At 48.5% G+C, this 24,801-nt stretch overlaps 1 protein-coding gene across 2 annotated transcripts in view; it reads right to left on the bottom strand.

Annotated features, from left to right (window-relative positions):
• DPYD (dihydropyrimidine dehydrogenase) overlaps window positions 1-24,801 on the bottom strand; it is a 351,367-nt gene that overhangs the window by 130,468 nt on the left and 196,098 nt on the right. Inside the window, exons 12-14 of one of the 2 annotated variants that reach the window (XM_036344652.1) lie at window positions 21,202-21,386; window positions 12,808-13,023; window positions 11,511-11,552 (exon numbers count right to left, since the gene is read on the bottom strand). In XM_036344652.1, the coding sequence (XP_036200545.1) occupies window positions 11,526-11,552; window positions 12,808-13,023; window positions 21,202-21,386 (428 nt within the window). In that variant the 3' untranslated portion in view covers window positions 11,511-11,525. Of the gene's footprint in view, window positions 1-11,510; window positions 11,553-12,807; window positions 13,024-21,201; window positions 21,387-24,801 lie in introns of those variants that run through there. The other variant, XM_036344651.1, reaches the window with a different exon arrangement.

The raw sequence follows: 24,801 nt of genomic DNA, 5'->3' as shown, positions 1-24,801 counted from the left end.
GCTGATAGGTGTGGTGTCCTGTTTGGAGTGATGAAAATCTGCTGAAATTAAATACATGAGGAGAGCTACACAACTCTGTGAACATACAAAAGAAACCATGGAAATGTATATTTTTAAAAGAGTGAGCTTTACAATATGTAAATTATAAAGCAAAACAAAGTAATTCTAGAATGAGGCTGATGGCTAAGGTTGCTAAATACTGTATTTCTTTACTCTTCAATTTTTAAATTGCAGGGATAAAACTTTTCAAGGAATTAAAAGGGAAACTGATCCCTGGCCAGGGAGCTCAGTTGGTTAGAGCATCATCCCAATGAGTCAAGGTTGTGGGTTTGATCCTACAGGACACAACCAGTGAATGCATACATAGGTGAAAACAGATCTCTCTCTCTCTCAAAATCAATCAATAAATATCTTTTAATTATTAAAAAAGAAAATGATTACATATCTCATACTCATTTTCATACATAGGAAATATATATATCTAAAGGCCAAAATATAAAGTATCACAGTTGACTACATGTCTCATGAGATAGGAATTTATTCTTGTGATAACTATATATAAATGGAAACTACCTGAATTTTGACATAAAAGAAAGAAAAAAGTGAAATTTATATGTAAACCTAAAAAAATGAATTTTTCCTAAAGGTTGTGTTCTAAAAAAAATTCTTCTTTACAACTTTAACTACAGTGATAGCAGATCTGCCTGTCTTTCTTTTTATGCAAACTTTTATCACAATAAGTAAAATTTTTATGTTCTCTCTCTCTCAGGAATAAAATGAAAACACACACACACACACACACACACACACAGAGTACATCCAAAGGTAGAATATTTGGATTGCAACCCTGACCTCTATCTGATTTTTCTCCCTCAGGAGACACGTCTTTAAAGAAGCAATTTCAATGCTTAACCTTGTATTCCTTTGGTAAATTCACTTTTCTTCTATTTTGCATAATTCCCTTATAAATCTTCCAAGACTTTATAACCTAAGTCTCCAAATGAAATGAATATGATTTTGCTTTGTGTTCAAAATAATAGTTATTTTTTTTTATTTCACATCATTTTTATATCGGCGACTTTATATTTTAAAGTATTGCTTTAAAGCCGGTTGAAAAACACTTTGTGTTAAAATAGTAAATATTTTCACGTACCATCCTTATACCTCCAAGGTTAATGCCAATTCAAAGGCATTTTAGAGAGTGCACAATGTGTATTTCTCTCTTGCTGTTTAAAAACATATAGTATTTACATAAATTCAAATTCTCCATGGAAAACAGTGTGAATAAAAAATACATATGCCTGTCCAACCACATACAGACACACGTTTTATTTGCTTGGAGAGCAGAAAAAAAAAAAGATACCGTACTTTAATTAAGGCCTTCTTTAACGTTTCATAGAAATCTAGCTTTCAAATGCTTAAAATTTCCCTTTGCTTTATTAACATAAAAGTGTAAATCTAAGGTTCATTGTGTACCTGTGGCCTGTTGCTTCAACTGCAGCCAAATGTTTTATCCAAGATCTTATCTCAAAATCCGCAGAAAGCGCTGGGATGTGGTGCAAATGGTACAGAAGCGGTCACTGTGTGCAGGCGCCTCGCGAAGCGTGCTGGGCGTGTGCCCCCTCACTACCGGGGACCTGTGATCTTCGCTGGGCCCGTGTGGCCCATTTAGAGGGTGAATTTTCATGTGTGCGTTTCAGCCACAGACCACCTTTACAGCAGAGCTACAGTTCCTCAGCTACCAAGGACAGACTCCCAAATCTTTCCTAAAGGCCTCAGATCCTGCAGGTAAAGTCATCAAACATACTTGCATCCATTCAGAAATGATTTAGTTAGGTACTGGAATATTTTGTATTTACAATGTACACCATTAAAAGCAAAAGCTGGCTGCATGGTAAATTACATATATGATAAAATGAAATTCTCTTGTTGCAAAGAAACTTTTTTTATGTCTTTAAAGTGTTATCCAAACTCATACTGTATTATGTCTAATATTTTATAGAGAATGGTGAGGCATAAATTCAACATTAATGAACTCAAAGTTCTTATGTGTTCTAATCGGTCATGATGATAATCTTAGGCTTTTATAAAAGAGGCATTTCTTTTCCTTAGAAGCATGGGATTATTTTTTTAAAATACGTTTTTATTTATTTCAGAGGGGAGAGGGAGAGAGAGAGAGAAACATCCATGAGGAGAGAGAATCACTGATCTGCTGCCTCCTGCACGCCCTCTACTGGGGACCCAGTGTGCAACCTGGGCATGTGCCCTGACTGGGAAGAGAACCCTGCTCTCCTGGCTCATGGGCCAACGCTTGTCCCCTGAGCCACGCCGGCCGGGTGGGATTATATGTTTTTTCTTTCTGCACATGTTAAAAGAAGGACTTGGAAGAATAAAATGTGTCTACAGATCCAACCTGACACTGAGCCTCAGAGCTGATGAGTTTACACGCTGGGGCACATTTCCCAGCTTCCTTTCCTCACACAACGCAGGCTTCCGATGCATTCCCGTCACCCACCTCAGAACGGCTGCAAAACGGAAACAAAACCCTCGGAAGAAAAGTGACAACCCTTTTGTTTCCAGGAGAGCCTTCCTCTGTCGTCTGCGGCGGTGAGCGCCCCAGTCCCGCGCCTGCCAATGCTACCCGTCTGCCAATTACACAAGCTGCTTCCCAGACATCAGACACAAATTCCACAAGACTGCTGTGCAAGCTCCCCTAATTAACCATCAGCTTAATTAGACAATTTACTGTGTAATTAGCAGGCAATTAGTCAACACCTCTCAGATCTTACTGACTGCTGTGACAGCCCTTCCGTCTCTCCGCATTCCACCGCACCAGCGCCCGCTCCTCGGCCTCAACCTGGCGCCACGTGGGTCTGGGCAGGGGCGTGGGGAATCGGACATGACGGAGGGGGCTGTCCAGGCGGAACCTGTCCAATCACCGAGCTGCTTGGGAACTTGTCTTTTATGAACGTGGATGGTCCTACCTTGAAGATACTCTAGGTACCTGCTCCAGGAATGCCAAGAGGACCAACTTCTTACCATGTCTCAGTTCACATCTTAAGGTAAAGCGCTCTGCACTGAACATACTGTTATGCTCTGCGACGGGCTCTGTACGGTCATTTGAGTACAATTTTTGATCTGTGTAGACCTGTTACTGGTGGAAGTGGGCTTCTTGGGGTGCTGCTGGAATAAGACTTTCCTGAGCCCCCCACAGAAGGATGAGCTATTGTGGGAAGTTTTATTTCCGTGGAGTTTCCGAGATCCCATCCCGCTCCATCCTACCATGAAAAAGTCCCGTTTTGTCATCAGCAGAGAGAGCTGGCTAACGCCACGCCCGGAGCCTGCGCTCCATGTCGAAGCGCAGTCCTGCCCAGGAGCTGCCTCCCAGCTGCAGTCCCCTGCCTGCCTGCCTGTGGGGGCCGAGAGCCGCACGGGTGTGGAGGGAGACAGGTGAGGGCCAGGAAGCGGGGAGGCAAGGGGAACAGAGAGCGCACTCCTTTATCATGTATCCCCAACTTTGCCTGCTTGCAGGGCCTCTGCCCCTCCAGCCAATGATCTTTGTTCCCAGGTTTGACTGACAGACAAGCACCTCCCCTGCGTCACCCTGACTTCACTGCGCATGCGCCCACCTCCCCCTTTGCTGGACCCCTTCCCCAGTGATCTGTAGGGAATGGACCCGTGGCTCCCTGGGGAGTGTGATGTTGCAGCTTCCTGGTGAAGCTGCCCAGATGGCCATGCGGATCATGTCTGGCCTCCCCTTTGCTCTCTGCCTATTATGAATATTAATAACTAGCGAATGACAATGGTAACAAATCTACTAGACTAAATCCCATTAACAAAGGGAGGCCAAATGTAGAATATCGACTACCAATGCCTGAGGTGCTTATAAGTGGGGAGCAAATATGTGAATAACTAATATGATTTACTATAAAAACCACAACTTAAAATGTAGGGTAAAACATCGCCTCCTATAGGGGAGGCTCCCATGGAGGGAGGAAGTGCTGAAGAACCCAAGGATGCACTCCCAGAAAAGAGCCTAAAACCTGTCGGTCTCCTAAAGAAGGACATGAAAGCTGCAAACATGGTATTTATCCAAGAAAGTGCAGTTGTTCATCACCAAGTAGTGACATTTACCAAGTCAATATTCACGACATTGCTCAACGATGTATTACATTTCAGCCCGGCTGGTGTGGCTCAGTGGTTGAGCATTGACCTATGAACCAGGAGGTCACGGTTCAATTCCTGGTCCAGGCACATGCCCAGGCTGAGGGCTCCATCCCCAGGGTGGGGCATGCAGGAGGCAGCCCATTAATGGTTCTCATCTTTGATGTTTATATCTCTCCCTCACCCTCTCCCTTTCTCTCTGAAATCCATAAATTAAAATAAAAAAAGATGTGTTACATTTCAAAACGCAGTAGTCTGGCTGATTCCATAGGGAACTAGTCACCAGGCACTTTCTGACTCCGTCACGGGAAGGTCACAGGGCCCGCCCCAGAGGCTTACAGGAGGGCGAGGAACTAAGGGATAAACACAGAGGGAACCCACTCTGCCCTCAGTGGAGTGAGACTGTGCAACAGCCAGAGAATAAGGAGAAGACAGCCGTGGGCCGACAAAGCCACGCGGCCTCGGGTCACCACTGGCCCTTTCCTGTCTGAACAGGAGAAGTTTAAAAACGTGGAACGGCGAAATGAAGGCGTAGGCGATGCAAACACAAGCCCGGTGGTTGGACTGGCCGAACCAGAAGAGAGCCTGCGTGAGGGGAAACGCGGAAGGTACCACTGAGATGAGGAGTGGGAGCGACACTATGATCAGCAGCGACTGCCACACTGAATTATGTGATTGCTCAGCTGACACCTCTTGAGGCGCCTGTGGTCTATACAATCCCGTTTAAGCTACATGCCTACTAGTAAGCACGCAGCCTTTCCCACAGCCTCTACAGCTGCCAACGTAACATTCAGGGGCTGAACCCTGGACAGGCCGGGCCCATCGGGCCAGGGACGACATGTGCTCGCCCTTCTACCTCCAACAGAGACCCAGCTCCACCCGCGGCCATCGCCCTGCTTACAACATTGAGGGGCAAGTATCACATGACCTCACTCACATATGGAATCTAAGGAACAAAACAGCTCCAGAGACATGGAAGCATGGAACAGACTGACCAATCTCAGAGGGAAGGTGGGGGTGGGTGGGAGGAGGTCAACCAAAGCCTTGCATGCATGGATGCATAAGCCATGGACACAGAAAACAGGGTGGGGAAGGCCTGGGGCAGGGGGCGGTGGGCTGGAAGGGGTCAGTGGTGGGGGGGCATATGTGATACTTTCAACACTGAAAATTTAAATGGAAAACACAATTGAGGGGGAAGCTCTGCTTAGTAAGGAACAGGTTTAGTCTAAGAATCCCGCTGCCTGATGTTAACCTTCGGCCGTCCTGTGTCTACTCTGCGCGTGAATTAGAGTTACGTCTTCTGGAGCAAAGGCCATTCTGCATCTCTATGTACAGGACAGTAGGGAGTGCCCTCAGCATACAGCGCTGGTCAGCGACAGGCAGGCTGGCATTTTTAGATAAAGTTAAACTTTAATTGAGGGAGGATCTGGCAGAAGAGTCATGATGAGTCATTCCAAACATACGGGATTATGTGGAAAACTTCCAACGGATTAAGCAGAACCGGAGGGAAAGGGCAGTGGACTTAGCTCAAGTGTAGGCGCAGATGGGGGAGGCCGGGCCAGGGAAGGTAGCTGGTGCAGGCAAGGCCGTTCGGCTAAAGATTTCTCCACAAAACCAGCCACTGCCCGGAGCATGGGATCACGCCCACCTTCAGGGGCAGCGGGGCTGGACTGCGGTCCATTGTAAGTCAAAAGGAAAAGGGGCCGAAGGAGAACTGCAATTTTAAAACGGCAAGTCTCCCCACGTGTAAGCACATATGTCTTCTGAGAAATATTTTTATTGATTTGAGAGAGAGGGGAATGGAGAGGGATAGAGAAAGAGGAACATGGATGAGAGAGAAACATACTTCAGTGGCCTCCTGCACGCTCCCTACTGGGGATCAAGCCCACAACCTGGGCATGTGCCCCGAACGGGAACTGAACCAAAGACCTCTTGGTCCACAGGCAGATGCTCAACCATTGGGCCACACTGGCCGGAGAGTACGTATGTCTTTAATAAAATTTGACAGTGAGATAATCACTGGGTTTTGATTTAAAGTTTCAAGGGAGGGTAAGAGTATGCCTACAGAGTAAAGACTACAAACCTTGTTAAAAAGCAGTAAACAAACAAACAAAGCAGTAAACTACACAGGCAAAGGGGGCATACTAACTGCACTAATTTAATAATTTAATTTAATAATCCAAACTGCATTAATTTCAACCGAAGACTGTACCATCCAAACATACCCAGAATGTGGGTATTTTTTATTCATTACGCGTAAGACCTGGGAAAGAATGACGTGAAACAGGATGAGGACAGAATGAGTTTTTAAGCAGCAGGGTTACACTTAAGGACATTTCCTTGAGCTATTAAGTATGAGAATTTTCCATGAAGCCAGACACCAACTGCTGACAGGACAAACAAACCAAAGAAGAGCTGAATAAGAGGTATTGTCCGCTTCAGGTGCGGTTCTTCCACAGCGAACCCAGGCCATGCTGTACATGTCGGTTTACACCATTAAAAAGTCTATTTGAGTCTCCCCTTGTCCCCTCGACCAAAATGATTAACTAATTAACAAGTGTGAAATCACTGCCTGAAACAGAAAAAAAGTGAAGACATAATTATATTGGAAAATTGATTGGCCTGCTTCGTAGTCAACTGGCCCAAAATGTGAAATAAAGGTTAAAGAAACCAAAACCCTGAGAGCAATTTAAGTAGCTTTAACAATGTACCTGGTTAAAAATATAGTTGGCGACAATGAAAGGATTTACACTTAATGCTAGAAGTACATGCATTTCTCTGTGTGTGGAAACATAATCTATATTTTTCTATTGAACAAAGTCTGGGATCCATGGCGCGGTTCCAATCGGTAATTCGTTTAGAACTTTGGGGAGCGCTGGGATGTAGCTTTTATTACACATTCTAATTTGCAAGATTTAGCTTCAATATTGCAAGTGTGTGCACAAAAGGGCGTGAAAACACACACACACTGTTTTGCCGCTGAAGCAACCAGGATTGCTTCGTAGCCGAATTGGCTCACTCGTCCTGAACATGTGGATGAAATCTCCCAGAGGAGGACCACATGTAAATGACAGCCTTCGAATAAACCCATCCTTCACCACTGGACCATGAGTCCATTCTGGATTTCAATAAAATAAATCTGTAAGTCACAAACGAAAGCAAATAGCTGGGTGAAAATCAAACTATTCCTACAGGGATATTATTTGTAGTTTTAGGATTTCAGCATCTCCTAGATGAGACATTTATGTAGAATATGATTACATATTTATAATTCCTTATTTTTATGCATAGGTATACATCAGGAGATAATACCACTCTCTACGTAGAAATTAGTGATGGGCCGAATTTGAAACTAGAACTACAGCAGGGGAAATAATGCATTGGCTGCTGTTCATTTGTGGTTTCATAGACTTCCACGCTAAGGTCATGGAGAAACTCAATGGTAAAATAAATGTTTCATTTAATCTTTAAGAAAGTACAGATCTTTATTGCTAAAATGCACTGCAAAAGTCATTGTGATTTTTCCGTATTGTAATCCGAACAGACGTACCCAGCCTCTAGACTACAGCTATGGAACATGTTTGTGAAGTGTTTCCTAAGAAGGCTAAGGGTTATTTTCAGCATGTACAGTCCTGACGTGACTCCTGCGTTCCCGCCTGCTTGACGGGTGCTCGCGATCTGTGCCAACGTGGGCAGCTACGATCCTGTGGACCGAACCAAGCGTCTTGAGATCCACATGGAAGAACGGACCACCTATACGGTAAAAAGTCTGCAGATCTTGTTCTGGGGAGGACAGCCGAACTCTTCAGGAAGAAAACAAAAGGAAAGGCTTGCCGATAGGACAAGGGAGCGGCCTCGCAACGTCCCCTCCTGCCTGTGAAAAACACGGCCACCCCGCCAGCAAGCCCAGTGCCGTGTCCTTGAGGGCGAGACCACGTGGCGTGGGAGCCAGCCCCAGCCCTGCCCGCGAGGCTCCAGGCGGCCTGCCCACCTGCAGAACCCATAGAAGGTCACTGGCTGTTGCCGGCCGCTCCCTGTGGGCGGGCTGACATGCGTGATGGAGAGAGCAGCCCTGTGGTTCCGTGGCAGAGCCAGGGGCGGGAATATTGCTGGTGATCAATAGAGGCTGGCTTTCCTCAAGGGCCCGTGCCCAGCTGCACAGGCTGCACCGCCCTCAGGACTCCGCATGTGCCGTGTCCCTGGAAGCATTCAAGAACAGCGTGTCTCTTCTGTCAGGACTACGGACACAGGGCCTGGGACAGTGTGGCCAGACAATGTCCATGTCCTAACCCTGCGCCACGCTGATCTGTTCCCCCACATTCTCTGCCTTCTTAACCTTTTTAAGGCTAACTCAACAACCTGCGTCTGCCTGTACGACCCACGCGCTTAGAAATCCAACGGGCACGTGCAATGCCAACCCGGGCCTGTGCCCTGACCATGTTCACATGGACACACACTCTAGAAAGAAACACAGGATGTGAACATTTTAAATTGGCCTTTCCGCCTCTGATTGGGAGCAATACTCAGAGCAGTCAATGTTTTAGGTGTCAACTGTCTGTTGACACGGCCTTGAAAAAACCTTCAATATGCCGCTGCGAGAAGCCTATTTATTCATTTATTCACTGGCTTAGGCAACAAATATTTATGACGCATTTATCACACTCTTCCTGGACACTGAGTGTGGATGTGCCACGAGGTTGGATTTGATGGAAACAGCTACAATCAATACTTTGAGTCCAAAGAAATAACGAAGAGCCTTTGATATTTCTCAGTGTTTACTTTTCAGTATTTTATGTTGAAACTCATCATGTGTTCACCTCCTTATCCAATCACTTGACGTTATTACAATGACATACATGCATCTAAGACATTTTGTTACTAAAGGTCAATCCCAAGTTCACTAATACCTAAGTACAACTTATAAAAAGAATGAAATTTCGCTTAGGCTTGAACTTGGGTTAGGAGAGTGATAAACACTTCTCGATGTATCTGTGTTGTGGTGAAGGTATATGCAACCTGTAGTTAGATGTTATATGTTTGCAGTATGTAATGTGTAGCTACCTGAGATGAAGAGAAGTTACGATGTAATTAACAATTTTTTTTAATGTTTTTATTGATTTCAGAAAGAAGAAGGGAGAGGGAGAGAGCAAGAGAGAAACATCAAGGATGAGAAAGAACCATTGGCCGGCTGCCTCCTGCACGCCCCCTACTGGGGATCGGGCCCGCAACCTGGGGATGTGCCCTGACCAGGAACTGAACCGTGACCTCCTGGTTCATAGGTCGATGCTCAGCCACTAGCCAGGCAAAAACAAAATGTTTTGATTTCCCATCAGCATAATGTGAACACAGGCCAGGAGTTTACTTTATGTAACCGGCCCAGTCACACTGAGCATCTCCCTGGTATGCCCGATAGTCTAGCTGAAACCGAGGGAGGCAGACTGATTTCTCTCCCACCTTTGCAAAGTGTCAACCTGAACTCAGTGTGTACTGACATAAACCAATCTGCGATGCAGTTAAGCATTTTGATGGCGGCACTGTGAACACCCTCCGCCTAGAGCAGCCGTGGGCAAACTACGGCCCGTTTGAAATGAATAAAACTATTGAAAAAAAGAGACCGTACCCTTTTATGTAATGATGTTTACTTTGAATTTATATTAGGTCACACAAACACTCCATCCATGCTTTTGTTCCGGCCCTCCGGTCCAGTTTAAGAACCCGTTGTGGCCCTCGAGTCAAGAAGTTTGCCCACCCCTGTAGAGCACGAGCAGGACCGAGGGAAGAGAAAGCCGGGACGCGGGGACACGGGAGGAATGACTGACCGGGGAGGAGGCCGTCTTCCACATCATTTCACACAGAAGCACACACAGATCTTTCTGCAGCTGACACGGAACGTCTGATCGCCCCCTCCCTACAGCGAGCCCATGCAGCCGTTACACAGGCCGCGCAGGGAGCGACAGGGTTTCTCTGCGCCGAGAGAGCAACGGCGTCTCCCTGGAAGGCCCTGGTCTCCACGGCCACAGCCCCTGAGGCCTCAATTCGGCCCCGAGAAACACCAAGAGCAGAGAGAGATCTACCGGATGGAAATCAAACGCATGTTCCAAACTGCCCCCTAATAGGAGGAAAGGTAAAGAAAGTCCCCTGAACACATCTGCTGTAGGAATCAGTGCCATATTCAGCTGCCAATCTGGGGAGCCCCCTTAAACCCCCCCACCCCCCAAGCAGGGCAGGAGGACACAGCTTCCAGCACTGCCCCGCCAGGGCTCTCATCTCTACGACCTCCGGCCTCCCGGCAGGCTTGTAATTTCTCTGTCCCCCGTAGGCTCGGCAAACGGCGCTGCATCAAAACTGCATCGTGAAATACTAATATTTCCTGTGATAACAAAACGCCACGGAATAAACTCTGTCATGTGAAGAGCACCCACACTGCAAATGCCAAGATTCTGCGTGTTAGCGCCCGTTGAGCAGAGTCTTGCGTTGGCACAATAAGTGGCCGGCCGGCCGGGGGCGCATCTAAGCTGCTGTGCTCTGATGTCACACAGAGGTAGGGCGCTACACCCCGGGAACGGACGGCTTTCGTAGAGCCTGTGTGTGTGCCACTGGGGAGCATACGCAGCATTTCAAACGTGCGAAGGCACCAAAGCTCAACAGGCAATTCTCTATGCACAACAGGCATCATTAGTAACTAGGGACAATGTAAGAAACAAACAAACAAACATAATAAATCTCTAGGAGGCAAGTAGGCTAGTGGGCAAAAGCCTGCATGGAAAATCACTGCTTTTGAAACGGGCGTTATATAACCCAGGGTGACATCATTGCTTCGGTTGGCACGAGCTTCACAGGTGCATTTAAGACAGCCTTGCACAGATACTCTGTGTCCCCCACCATCTCTGGGGGTGACAGAGCGCGTCCTGACCCCACCCTTCTGTTTTATGTGCCAAATTTAATTTGCATTTGCTCATCACTGTCCTTCGGAAATGGCCCCACAGACTCCGGAACGGAGAGATTAGATTCAAATTGGAGGGTTAGGAGGGAGGGAGTGGCCACAGTGGCTTCTGCTGCTGGTCTTAATAAAGGGGGCTGCCCTGGGCTGTGGAAGGAGATGGCGCCCTGAATCGATGCCTGTCGCTGGTGGAGGGAAGGCAGGTTTCTCTGATGAACCAGAATTCAATTTTGCGAGCAAAGCAAACAGCAGCTCCAGAGCAAACACTGGCTGCTGTGGCTTGTTTGCTTGTGTTTTATTCTGGCTACACTTCCTCAGGAGTCCCCGATGAGCAGCCTGTTTGGGCTTACATGTGCACATGCTCACGTGCTGTACCCGTCGCCCTTCAGGGCTATTAGAGGCTCCGCGTTCCCCAGGGGGTTCAACCTCTGATGATGGCTTCCGAGACCTTCGAAAAGGATGGATTGAAACAAAGACAAATATGGGATCAATATTCCACAAGGTTGTGAACGATCGATTACGGATATTCTACAGCTTAATTCACTGCGTTCTATATGTTTTCACCCGTTGCTTCAGCAGAATATTTCTAAACATTGAGACAATATTTTTTGGAAAAAGGACCTCCCTTTAGCTACTTAAACATAACATATTTACGGAGTCTTTCCTCACGCCGTGGTTCTCCTAACTTCTGAGGCTCCCCTGGATTTTCTTGACTCGGCTTGCTCACCGCCCCTTGTCAAGCTGCCGGGGGAGACAGCCGCGTTCTCGCCGTGACGGTGCCCGCGACAGCCGTCCGGGAAGCAGCAGAGTGAGCTTAATGGGCAGGTTTGTTCTCTATTATTTTCTTTGCCTGAGGACCAGGCTGATTTAAATAACGATGCTCTTTTCCTAGCCACTGGATTCCCGCCTTCTTACACATTAGTTATCACTAACTACCAGTCAGCACTAAACACTTCGATAGGCTGCGCATTTAAAGTTTCATCGATAAAGGTTTCAGAAATGTTCAGTTCTGCTGCTCATTGAGTCACAGCCACGGGAGGAGGCACCCTCCGCCGCGGACGCACCCACTCGGGTCGCACACGTCCGTGTGCCTCGTGTCCTTCCAAAAGCGGCTCTCGACCGGGACCTGTGGTTTACTTTCTCCTCGGCCTGCGTGCGGCGGCGCGAGCACAGAATCCACCGCGACGCCAAATGAAACTCAAGCCGATGTGTTTGGGGCAAAGTGTCTGCATTTAAAAATTCGAGAAAAATCTTACGTGTGACCAGCACCAACGACTCACCCCGAGACTCCTTCTGGCATGAACTAGATCCCGGGATGACGTGCAGACCCCCCCCCCACACACACTGTCTCCCTGTGAGTGGGGGCCCACGTCCTCACTCACACATGCCCAGAAATCACAAAACAATGAATAGGAACTCGTGTGATGGTGATTCTTAAAGGAGACAGCCGCTTATGTAATGCTTATAGCTTTGATGCTTTCTAGACAAAACAAGATGAGAAACAGATGCTCACCCTACCCGCACCCCCACTTTCGATGGGACGGAAGGAATAGAAGGAGAGTACAGACGGATGTGAACTCAGGTCTCGTCCGGTAGTTTCATAACGATCATTGCTTGGTCAGAAAAATCTTCCCACTACAGGCTCCTGCCCTCACGGGAACACACGCTAGACATGTAAACACGGCTCAGAAGCATTTTCTTACCTTGTCCAGAGAGAACGTCTTGGTCAGGGCGAAGCCCCAGCCGGCCTCAAAGGCCCTGCGGATCATCGTGGTGCTGGTGGCGGGCGTCGCACTGGCGAGGCCGAACGGATTGATGAACCGCAGCCCCGCCATCTCCACGCTGATGTCCACCAGGTCGATGGGCGTGTGGAAGAGGGGCAGCGCGGGCCTGGCGGGAACGGCGGCTGCGAACTGCGACTGCGGGAGAAGAAACAGCCAGGGTTGGTCTTGTCACCACGGATTTCCCCACAGCATCTTTCACAAAACCCAGCATGTTAATTCGTGCAGTTTATTTTTTTATGTTTTTATTGGTTTCAGAGAGGGAGGGAGAGGGAGACAGAGATAGAAACGTCAACGATGAGAGAGAATCATGGATCGGCTGCCTCCTGCACGCCCCCCACTGGGGATGGAGCCCACAACCTGGGCATGTGCCCTGGCCGGGAATCAAACCCGGGACCCTTCGGCCCTCAGGCCGATGGAAAGAAAACAAATAGAATCTTGAACTGTCATGGCCCACGGTGATATTATTCCATCATCACTCTCCCGCCCTGTCCTGCTGCACCCGGCCGGGTCATGGAATGACAGAGAAACGTGCATGTGTAATGATGTGTTGTTGGGGAAAAGCAAATCACATCATAATTAGGTATTCAACTGCATTCCCCCTAATTTGTTTGACTGGAATTTTTTTTGGAAAACAAAAAAAGCCCCGTGAAAAGCGAGGCCATGGGTGGTGCTCGATTCGACTGGAGAAGAGACAATCGCCATCACCACGTTCCATCGGATGTGAGCCCATGGGGGGGGGAAGCCCGGCTTTCCCTCCCTCGTTCTCCCGGGTTTCACTGTGACGTGGCTGCGAGGGGCCCTCTCTGGGGGCCGTGCTCCGGAAGCAGCCACGCCAAGACCATTCCAAGGCGAAGGATCACCAGCCCCGTGGAGCTCCCTGCGGCTGGAGGGATTCGTGGGCTGGATGAACGCGCTTACTAACTGGAGCTCGGTCTCCTCGCCTTTTGAAGGAATATCCATGGAGGGAAGGAAAGAAAACCACCTGCAACGGCGAAACCAATCTGGAGGCGCTGCTCCGAGGAAAAGGCCCGGGAACGGGGAGTGTAATTATAACGTAAAACCAGATGCCGGCCCTCCGTTCCGCGGCGACTGTTCGTAACGAAAACTTTAGAAAGACATGAGGTGATAGAGATGTCTCTTTAAAAACAACGGCCCCATTGTATCCTCCTTTTAAAGGATGTGGTCTCGTTGCCCGTAATAAGATATCGGAACCTGAGCAGCGAGGAAGGGCACAAACTCAAATTATCTTCATGCAAATCACTGGCATCCTTTCCCCGCTGAAACTCTACCTCTGCCCCGATCGGCCCTGACGCAGCTGTGGGCAGCTCTATTTATGAAGCCTGCTGTACACTAGGCCATGTGACAGGTGCTGGGAACACAGCAGTGACCAAAGGACATTTTCTGGTCTCGTGGATCTTTATAGTTACGGCGTGATGGTGGGCAAGGAAGGAGACAGACAAATAACCACCTGACCGGGTGGCTCAGTGGTTGGGGGTCGACCTACGCACAGGAGGTCATGGTTGTATTCCCGGTCAGGGCACAGGCCCGGGTTGCGGGCTCGATCCCCGGTAGGGGGTGTGCAGGAGGCAGCCGAGCCATGATTCTCTCGCACTATTGATGTTTCTATCTTTCTCTCTCTCTCTCCCTTCTCTGAAATCCATAAAAATATTAAAGAAAACACAAAACAATACATCAGTGTGTGTGTGTGTGTGTGTGTGTGTGTGTGTGTGATATTGTCCTTTATAACAAAACCATTGCTTTGGAACTTACTAACTTACTCCCAGTTCTGTGAGCTGCTCTAGCAAATTAATAGAACCCAAGGAAGGGGCGGGGCAAGCTCTGATGGACAGCCCGCCCTCAGTCAGAAGTGCAGGCAACAACCTGGGCGTGGATTGGCACCCTGTGCTGGGGGAGTCACTGGAACCTCCGATCTGTAGTTGGTCGGAAGCACAGGTGAGAGCCGGGGCTTGTGACAGGCATCGTGTAGGACTGACCCCTCCCCTGTGGGATCCGACACCGCCTCCGGGAAGATACTGTCGGCACTGAGTTAAACTGTAGGACACCCAATATCCTAAACACTGCCTGCTGGTGTGGGGAACCTGCTGCCGACACCAACACATTGGAATTGGACCCGGAACCCCAGACAGTGTGTCTTTACGTGGGTTCTGCTCAGAAACAGAACGCAGAGTATGTGGGCGGGGCGTGCTGTGGGCGGGGCCGGGGCGGCTCTCCCTGAGGTGCCCATGGAGGCCCCTGCCCAGAAACAGCATCTGAGCAGGTCCCAGGAGGAGGAGCCGGGGTCACTGATGCATCTTGGACTTTGAAATGAATGGTCCAATGTACCCACTGAGCTTCAGCAATAACATTGGTTTCTTCCACCTCCCACTGATGGTAGCACCGTCCAATGGGGAAGCAGCGCAGGGCCCGTAGCACAGAGCCCTGCATCATGCACCCACGGGTGTTTGAAAAATTTTTAAATGTATTTTTATTGACTTCAGAGAGGAAGGGAGAGGGAGAGAGATAGAAACATCAATGATGACAATCATTGATCAGCTGCCTCCTGCACGCCCCCTTACTGGGGATGGAGTCTGCAACCCGGGCCTGTGGCCTGACTGGGCATCGAATCCGGACCTCCCGGTTCAGGTTCATAGGTCGACACTCAACCACTGAGCCATGCCGGCCGGGCCCAAGGGTGTTTTAGAAGGAAAGAATCGTGAACTGGCTTTAAGAAATGACTTGTCAGTTAGCCAAGGATCCCCCCAAATAATATATAACATGTTTACAAAACTTCCAAAGTGTCAATCAAGAAGGTAACAATGACTGTGTTCACAGACCCAGGGGAAAAGGTGGTGACCCGTGGAGACAAGATGTCAATGTCAATGGCCAACGAGAGAACCGCCTGGTGCCTGGCACAGGGTGGTGCCGACAGCAAGTCCACGGAGCACAAAGGGGCAGAGAGGTTGAGGTGCGAGTGCTGGAGGGAAATAAAGGAGGCTGACATTTCAGAACAGTGACAGCAGCGGCCTGAAATCTGAAGACCTGGAATAAAACGCTCAACATGGTAAGTCAACAACCTACCGGCGGCACCAGCGTTTGTGGTGACCTCCTAAGCCCTGTGTTTCTGGGAGAAAGAAGGTTTGGAAACAGGTGAGGGTGGGGACAGGATGCAGGGAGAAACCAGGTAGTGGCACATTGCGACCCTAACCCTATCAGTTAGGCCTCTTTATTTATTTTATTATTTAAAAAAATATATATTTTTTTAATTGATTCCAGGGAGGAAGGGAGAGGGAGAGGAACATCAATGATGAGAGAGAATCATGGATCGGCTGCCTCCTATACACCCCACACTGGGGATGGAGCCCGCAACCCGGGCCTGTGCCCTGACCGGGAATCAAATCGTGCCCTCCTGGTTCATAGGCAGATGCTCAGCCCCTGAGCCACACCAGCCGGGCCAGTTAGGCCTCTTTAAACCTCAATGGTCTCATCTTTAAAACACCTACTGTGGGCCCCGGCCGGGTAGCTCAGTTGGTTAGAGCATCATCTGGATACACCAAGGTTGTGCTTTGATCCCTGGTCAGGTACATATGAGAAGCAACAGATGAGTGCATCACGAAGTGGAATAACAGACTGACATTTTTTCCTCTCTTCCTCGCTCTCTTTCAAATCAACAGTAATTAAAAAACCCCACCGCTGTGAAGGGTGGCTGTGAGCCTCAGGAGGAGGTCCCTGAGATCTGGAAAGCGTTTTAGTCCTGGCGTGGGAACCCTGTGCTGTCTCAGCATGACCTTCCCAAAGGCCCGGAGCAGGTGAGGGAGGGACCCACCGGACTTCCGCTTCCCATGCACTTCCTGCGTCTGCGTCCTTCCCAGCGGATCCCTGATAACCCGTATCTGACTCAAATTGACCCAACCACTGCAGACAGACACAATTCCGGTTAAAACTTCCAACTGAACCATTTTGCATTTGAATGTGCGCTGGTGCTTTGCTCCCCGGTGACCCTGTCATTAGCGCCAAGAAGCCCCGGCATCAAGGTGCCCAGATTCAGCAGGGAATTCTCAGCACCCAGAGCCCAGGTGGCCGCCTGCGCGTCGCCCGTGTCTCTCCTTCTCTTTCAGCTCTCACTGAGTCAGGCTCTGTCCGGCGTGGGCTGGATTTTTCAGTTATTTTCCCCCGGCCCACCCTGATCCTGAATATCTGCCTGAAGCAGCAATCTACCGCTATGTCGGTAAGGAACTACCCTGCCTCTATGGAGACCATTTCATTTCCAGCTACTTTTCAGGTCAGACGCTGCCACTTAATAACGGTTTGGAGCCCTGCGCGGAGTCACTGAAAGGCATGAAAATCACTTATTAGTCATGGTGCTTTCTCCTCCCATCACCAGCTTGGTGGCTCTGTTTTGATGGCTCCATTAGACACAGGCTCATTCTTCTTCTTTTTCCTCGATGACCTTACAACATGCAGGTGTTATATAAAAAGACCAGTCCCCCTTCACACCCGCGAAGCTGCATTACCGATGGGATGTTTAATAGGAAAACGGTGTCATGGCTCTGCTACTTCATACTGATTTTAAAACATTACCGAGGGCGGACGCCAAAAACCAACCCGGATGTGCCATCCGAGAGGCCAGGTCTGCCGAGGGCATGACGGGGCCCCCGGAATGTTTCTTGACAAGCGCCCGAAATGGACGTCAGGCCCCAATGACTGTGAGCACATCTGACTTGACTACTTCCCCCGGAGAGGGATAGAAATGAGATCCATGCCCTTCTAACTCCAGTTCCATCTCATGACAGACCGGCTGGAGTCGCCACGATTCTGAGACCCGGACCACGTGGGAAAACTCAGTGTGGAGGCTGCATTTAGCCATGACCAACTCTGATGGTCTTTTCCGGGAGCTATCTCTATTTCCAATGTAATCCATTAGGATTTATAACTGGGATTTGATTGAAATTCATTGTTTTCAACCTGACAGTGTGGCCAGTGACTTAATATCGCCTTCTTTTCACACAGGGCTTTAGGAGTGGCGCTGTACCTTAAATACGGAAGGACACTTTGTCACTAGGTCTTGAGATTCCAGCGCAGTTGTCATTCGAACAGCGCATACCCCCTGCTCAGTGGAAGAGGAGGGTTTAGAGAACTAGGAGCCAGCTCTGTGGGTATCACTGTTCTGATCCGAAGCCGAGGGGTTTTCAAAAATTAATACGACATGTTGACGATACTCCCCCACCCCCTCCGCCCCTGAAGGCACGTTAAGTGCAAGAACAGGGCAGCCGGCTGTCCATCTTGGAAGCTCCAAATGAAGTCCTCCGCCAGCCCAGCCGATCGGCAGCCCCCAATACTGTAAACTAACCACCAAATTACAGCCTTCTGCCTGCCTCCCCGGTTTCACAGGGCTGCACACCCAAATGCATGCCTGGTGGCTACCCATTCATCTAGCAGCTGGAAAGATGACACTTGACATTTGGAATCTCTCCCATGAAGACCGCTGCCGGCTTTCCCATTAGCTCCCCGGTGAGACTGTAAGGTCGAATAAGCTGCCGCAGAACCTGCAAAGGGTAAGGGGAGCGCCGACGGCAGCCGGGCCATTTACATTTCTAATTCTCGAACCCTGGCTCTCAGACAGCGTGGAAACCACCGGTGTGTTTCGGGCAGAAGGATGCCTTTGAAGACGCGGCATTAAAGTGGAATTTTAAGCAGCAATAACAAGTGTCTTCTATGTGAAGTGGGCGGGGAAGGTCTCCGAAGCCACAGAGACGTGGACGCAGATAAGTTCCTCCAAGTTTGTTTCCTAAAAGCCCCGATGGTAGTACTTGTTTTTTTTTTTTTTTTTTTTTGCAACTGCTCATCTTTGTCCACACCAGAAATCTTTAACACGAGGCACGCTTAGGATCATTCTTGAGATATTTTCACATCGTAAAAATTCTTAGAGGTGGCTTTAAAAATTCTTCCGATCCGACAACGTGGGACTCCTTTTGAAAATCACTGAGCCCAACAGAAAATAAGATTGTAAATATTCCAGCGGTAAGAAAACGCTGTATTCACTCTCACTAATCTCTCGGGCATAAACATGGGCCTTGTTCCCCTTTAGAAAGGTGCTTCCTTTTAGAGACTCCCCATCAGAAAGTGCTGCTAGCCTGCCTGGGCAGGTAAAGATATTAGAAGACAAAGCCCTTCCCGTAATCTCAAACTGTAAAAAACAGCAGAAGATGAAAGATTTCATCTACTGATATGAACACACATAATCCAATGGACTCCACAGCCATGACCTCCACGCTGTGCTCCGTCTCAGATGCCCCGTCCTCAGGGTCTGCCCCCACTTTCTACTCCTGTTGGGTAACACTGCCAACAGCACACATGGGCCTCTCTAAGGGTCCAGGCTATGTCCAAACGTAGGTAAAACTAATAATACAATTAAAAAGGAAAATTAAAGATAAAAAAAAAAACATATGCAGAAGAAACAGGAGACGTGAACGATATAAGACTCAGTCTTGAATTCATCACCACACGGGACTGAGATCACGTCTGTAACGTCAATTTAGCGGCGCTGAGCTGCTCCTCACTTCCAACGGGGACAGACAGGGATCCCAACGGCGGAGCCTCGGGCCCCAATCTCAGAGCAGCACAAGCACAAGCCTCGCGTTCCCATGCCATTCCATCCACAGTTCTCCAGGAGGAGGCTGAGCTCACGGGAAACCATGGAAATATTTAGCAACGATCGAGCTCCTCCTTCCTCTTCCAACGAAAACCACAGGTGACTCACCTTAGGGTCGGCCGTGGTGTGAAACTCTCCACGAGGCGGGGAAATCACCGATTCCTTTCACAGAGCTATCGACCTGCCACTGGATGGTAATGACTTTCTGTCAACCTTGACCTGGGGCAGATCTGAACTAGGGACCAGGCACTGTAGCTCATCTCTGAGATACCTAGCTCCCCCAGCAACTAGGGATGCGGATGTGCCTCGATCGAACCGGAAGAAAGGACACAAAACCTCAAGCAGTAGACATGTAGGTCATCAATGCGAGGAATTTGTGATAGTTTTGAAGAAATTTACAAACACCTATTTCAAAATAGAGCTGGGCCCTGGGCTTGAGGGGCAGGGAGTGGAGGCAATTTCAAGAGGCCACAGAGGCCAGGCCTAAGGTAACGGCAGTCAGCGAGGGGAACATCCATGTTGTCTGTCTGTTTCTATTTAGTCTTAGCACCCTGCACCCAGCACCCTGGCTGGCAGGGGGAGGTGCCCAGGCTACACTCAGAGATGTTACACCTGCCTTCCCCTCTACTCCAACCTGAAAAGGCAATTAAACAAACACGATGTTGGAGGGGTCTGAATCCTTCAGCCAGCCCCCACCTCGTACCGGTCACAGATTTTCCATTTTATATTCCAAACACTATTATTCTCAGCAATATGCATTTTTTAAAGCATATCCGCTTTCTTTCTTTCTTTTTTAAAATCACCCCTAAAAGTCTGTTTCTTCCCTTTCATGGGTAAGTAGGAGCAACGGAAAGTAAGTGCTCCTGTTCCTTAGGGCACATTGATCAGATTCAGGGAAATCAAAAGAAAACAGTGACGTCAACAGAAAAACACCCCTAAGATTCCTTTCAGGTGACAATTGGGACAAAACCACAATCATCGTCAACTGGAGTGAAGATTCTCTATGTATTGCAATTTAAAAGCTATAAACGGATTTAAAACTTTAGGGGAAAAACGAACACCTCCCACTCTCTATGAATGCGCGTTCAATTTCACCTTTTCCAGTCTCCCTGGCCTGTCTGCCTTCCCACCCTATTCGCTCCTGCAAACTGAATCGCCACCTTCACTAGCTTCCCTCTGACCTCGCCCCAGAGCCGTATCTGATTACCTTCATTCCTTCAAGGAGATAACAGTCCGGTTAATGAGATGTCTGGTCGACCAAATTTGGACGGCACACAAAAAATCAGAACACTTTCTCCAAGTAAATATGTATGAGGCCAACTTCCTATAGAGCAGTGGTTTTCAACCTTGGCTGCACATTAGAATCACCTGGGAATCTTTTTAAAATCCTGATTTCTGGGCCTCACATCCTCTGGAAATTCTGTTTCTTTGTTATGGGGTGGAGCCACAACATTAGTAACAAAGAAACAGAATTTCTGGAGGATGAGGCCCAGAAATTAGGATTTTAAAAAAGATTCCCAGGTGATTCTAATGTGCAGCCAAGGTTGAAAACCACTGCTATAGAGTCATAATATATATTATAGACATGTTCATATGAACAAGCAGTAAAAATAAAGTACTTATCCACTGGGCGAAATGAACACGGAATGACTGCACATGCCTACCTGTATGTATCTGTGAATGAACCAGGAGGCTTGCTTTCCATCATTCACCGATTCCACGGTCGTGTTAGCCATTCCCACGATATCACCCCCTGCAAACACCCACGGTTCACTGGTCTGCATCGTCTCGGGGTCGACTTCTGGGAGACCCCATCTGTTAAATTTGATAGGGCTCAAGGCTTCTTTTACTGAAAAAAAAAGGTGAAAGACAACAGAAAATGACTAATCTGTGCATCTTGTAATAATAATCTGAAAATTAGGAAAAATTATGACTTAATGATTGTTCTAGGGAGTCAAACAACTGTTTTTAATGAAGCATAAACATGGAAAGCTAATGACCTGGGTTAGGAATGCATTCAAAGTATTAACTCAACCAACCCTCAAGACATCTATCGTCCTCACAGAAGTTCAAGACCACAGAGGTGGGTGATGTTTCAGGTCTGGTATTTATGTCTAAGGAGTCTGAGTCAAGGAAGAAGATTCTTTGTCCATAACGACCGTTTTCAGATTTGTTACTCATATCTCCCAAACCTGTTCCTGTGTGTCACAGGTGTAAGTTATGCTGTGAATTTGGGTCAATGGCCAATTCCTTTCTCACACAATAATCATATATAATAAAAGGCTAATATGCAAATTGTACCCTCCACTGGGAGTTCAACCAGGGGGCGGGGCCGGCCAGCCAACTGCCCGCAGTCCCTCCCCCAGGCTGGCCTGGCCTGATCAGCCCGATGGGGGTGGCCCGGCTGGGCCCCACCCGTGCACGAATTCGTGCACTGCACCTCGAGTAAGTTGTATAAACAAAACAGCACAAAGTCTTCTACACTGACACCCTTTCACACTTAATGTGGAGCAATTTAATGCACCGGGGAAGGGAGTTCCCTTTAGTCATCAATTTGTTTCATTTATTTTGTAAACCTCAACAAAGGCAAACATGACCATGAGCCCCTTAAAGCAGCTTCCGATAGGCTGAAATACTGAGAGGTACTCTGTGTCCCCGTGCATTCAAGGAAGAGGGCGAGCTCCTTTAAGCAAAGTATCTGGAGGAAGCTTTGACTGGACCCATGGTCCTGGAGTTGGAAGGTCCATGAAGGAAGGTAGACGCACCATAGGTGATGAAGCAAACTGCACGGTTAGGAGGGAACGTTCTCTCCCGGTATTTGGGTCATGAATTTGAATGTGGCCTCTCAGGACAGACTAAAGGAGCTATTCTTCACTCCAGTTCAAAAGAGAATACAGCCTGGCCAGTGTGGCTCAATGAGCATTGACCTAGGAACCAGAAGGTCCTGTTTGATTCTTGGTCAGGGCACATGCCTGGGTTGTGGGCTCCATCTCCAGTAGGGGGCGTGCAGGAGGCAGCCGATCCATGATTCTTTCTCATCACTGATGTTTCTAACTCCCTCTCCCTTCCTCTCTGAAATCGATAAAAATATATTAAAAAAAAGAAATAGTGAATAAGAGGTCAAACAGCTGGTTATGAGGGTATTTAAAGTATTGCAGGAAAGCTTATGTCAACTGAAATAGAAACCAATGGCTCCCCTTTAATATCTAATGTGTTGACTTATCAGGATCTTCAAAGGATCTGGAAAAAGTAGGACTTCAACAACGTATAGGAACGCAAGCAACGCGACCAACAGGGCGAAACGCTCTCTCCGTGCGCCAGGCAGCCAGTGCTGGGATGACCCTTCATGGCAACTTGATCTTCAAATGGTGCAGGTCGGTGGGCATCACTTCCGTGCAGGCACAGCGGCCTCTGTGGAAGTGTACACGCAGAGACAGGTGGATCGGCAGGGAGGGAGGGAGGGAGAATATGAGTTTACGAATTTGCTTATGAACACTCTGTTGGAACTGATGTTATACATCCAAATAACATCTTTTGCGATTCCAATGGACTCTTTTGCAGGAGAACCATCATTTCTGTGATTTAACCACATTCTTTAAAGCTCCAGAGGATTTAGCATCAAAATCAAATCAGGGTCCAGTTTAAAGAAAAACAAAACACATGTGCACTCTCTTCGCAGTCTGCCGGAAGGGAGCCCTCGGCGCAGGCGCTGCTCACGAAGGCTTCCACCTTCTCGTCCAGGTACCTCTCCTGCGGCACTCACTCCTGGGGCTCACAGCGCTGGGACCCCTTTTCCAGGGGCACAACGCCCCCACTCCCCCGCCAGTGCACGTCTCCTGCTCCGCCTTCATCCAGCGTGGAGCCAGTGACAGCCGAAGAGGATGGGAAGGTTTACTTAGTGCGCCGTTTCCTGGGCAGTGGCGGCTGGATAGTGACAGAAGGGCTGTGTTCTTCTGTCTTGTTTATCCCCTAACGGGGTGGGAGGCCTTCCGGTTGGGACCAGCATTGCCCCACAGATCTCCGCAAGACCACATCCCGAAGGGCCTGCAGCACAGGCCCGGGAAGCTCGACGGCAGGACAGAAAGAGCGTGAGAAAGAACCCAGGACCCGCTCATGTACAGTCTCTACTCCTCCGCACACGGGAGAGACGCGTGTGACCTGTCAGGGTGCCTGGAATCCCATGCAGTCTTTCAAAAGAAGGAAAACATCCCTAATTTTAACCAAACATTGGAGATGTATGCTAATTTCCGGCTTTAATTACTACTATGTTCTAATGAGTTGGTTTTTCTTTTTTAAAGACACTCTGAGGTAGCTTGCAAACAAGAAGTTGTTTGGAAATAGGGACTTTTAGTCAATTTAATGTTATGCATGAAATGATTCTCTCTGCCCCCCCCCCCCCATAGACTTAATTGTATTGTGACACGCAAGTTCTTCAATAAACCACACTTAAACCGCAGCAGCTGGCCCTCAGGGACCCGTCACCAGGAGACGCAGATTGCCAAGGTCAATTAGACGGATGGAGCTGCACTGTCGTATCGGCAGACAAGCAACCCACAAGCATATGACAAGTCTATTTCTCAGTATTCATAAAAGGATGTCAAGGATGTGATATTTCGGTGCATAAATGTAAATTAATCCTCCATAAACAACACAACAGGAATCACAATGAAGAAGGCTGGCTCCTCTTCTATGCTGAGTTTGAGATGTTACAGCACGAGGGGAGAGGCAGAGAGAAACTCAACATTTACAACACAAAGGCATCTGGAAAACGTAGCTGGATCCATCTCTGTGCTTGTGGTTTCATTTTGCAGGACCCATTCGCCACGAGGACCAGAGCACGGAGACAACAGTCCCTGGTAAATCAACGCCGAGAGCAAGATCTCGGCAAGAGCAAAGCATCTCTCATGACAGGGCCGGGGGCGCGAGGGCCCCTGCAGGAACCCGGGGTGAGGAAGGGCCAGGGCCAGGGGGTGCCTTCAACAACTCAGAGCCATCACATGCGAGGGCTTGGGTTCTGCCTTCGCATCGCCGCCTGCATTGGAGTCTCTGAAGCAACGTGCTAGCCACTCCCAGTCACCACGGGCCCTCAGAGGCGTCCTCATGACCTCTCACAGCCCCTCCCAAGTCAGAAAAGCCAACCTTGATTCTGCGCCTGCCGCTCCTCCGGGCCTTACATACCATCTCGGACTCTCCTTAGAACACTGCGTTTGCCTCGTCTCCTCTCCTTTGGAAAAATGGTTTTCTTTTCTCACGGCCTACTACCA

This window comes from Myotis myotis, unplaced genomic scaffold (genome assembly GCF_014108235.1).
Source record: "Myotis myotis isolate mMyoMyo1 unplaced genomic scaffold, mMyoMyo1.p scaffold_m19_p_18, whole genome shotgun sequence".
Classification (NCBI taxonomy): domain Eukaryota; kingdom Metazoa; phylum Chordata; class Mammalia; order Chiroptera; family Vespertilionidae; genus Myotis; species Myotis myotis.
Note: the sequence above shows the minus strand (reverse complement) of the source record. Positions and strands in the feature narration are given on the sequence as shown.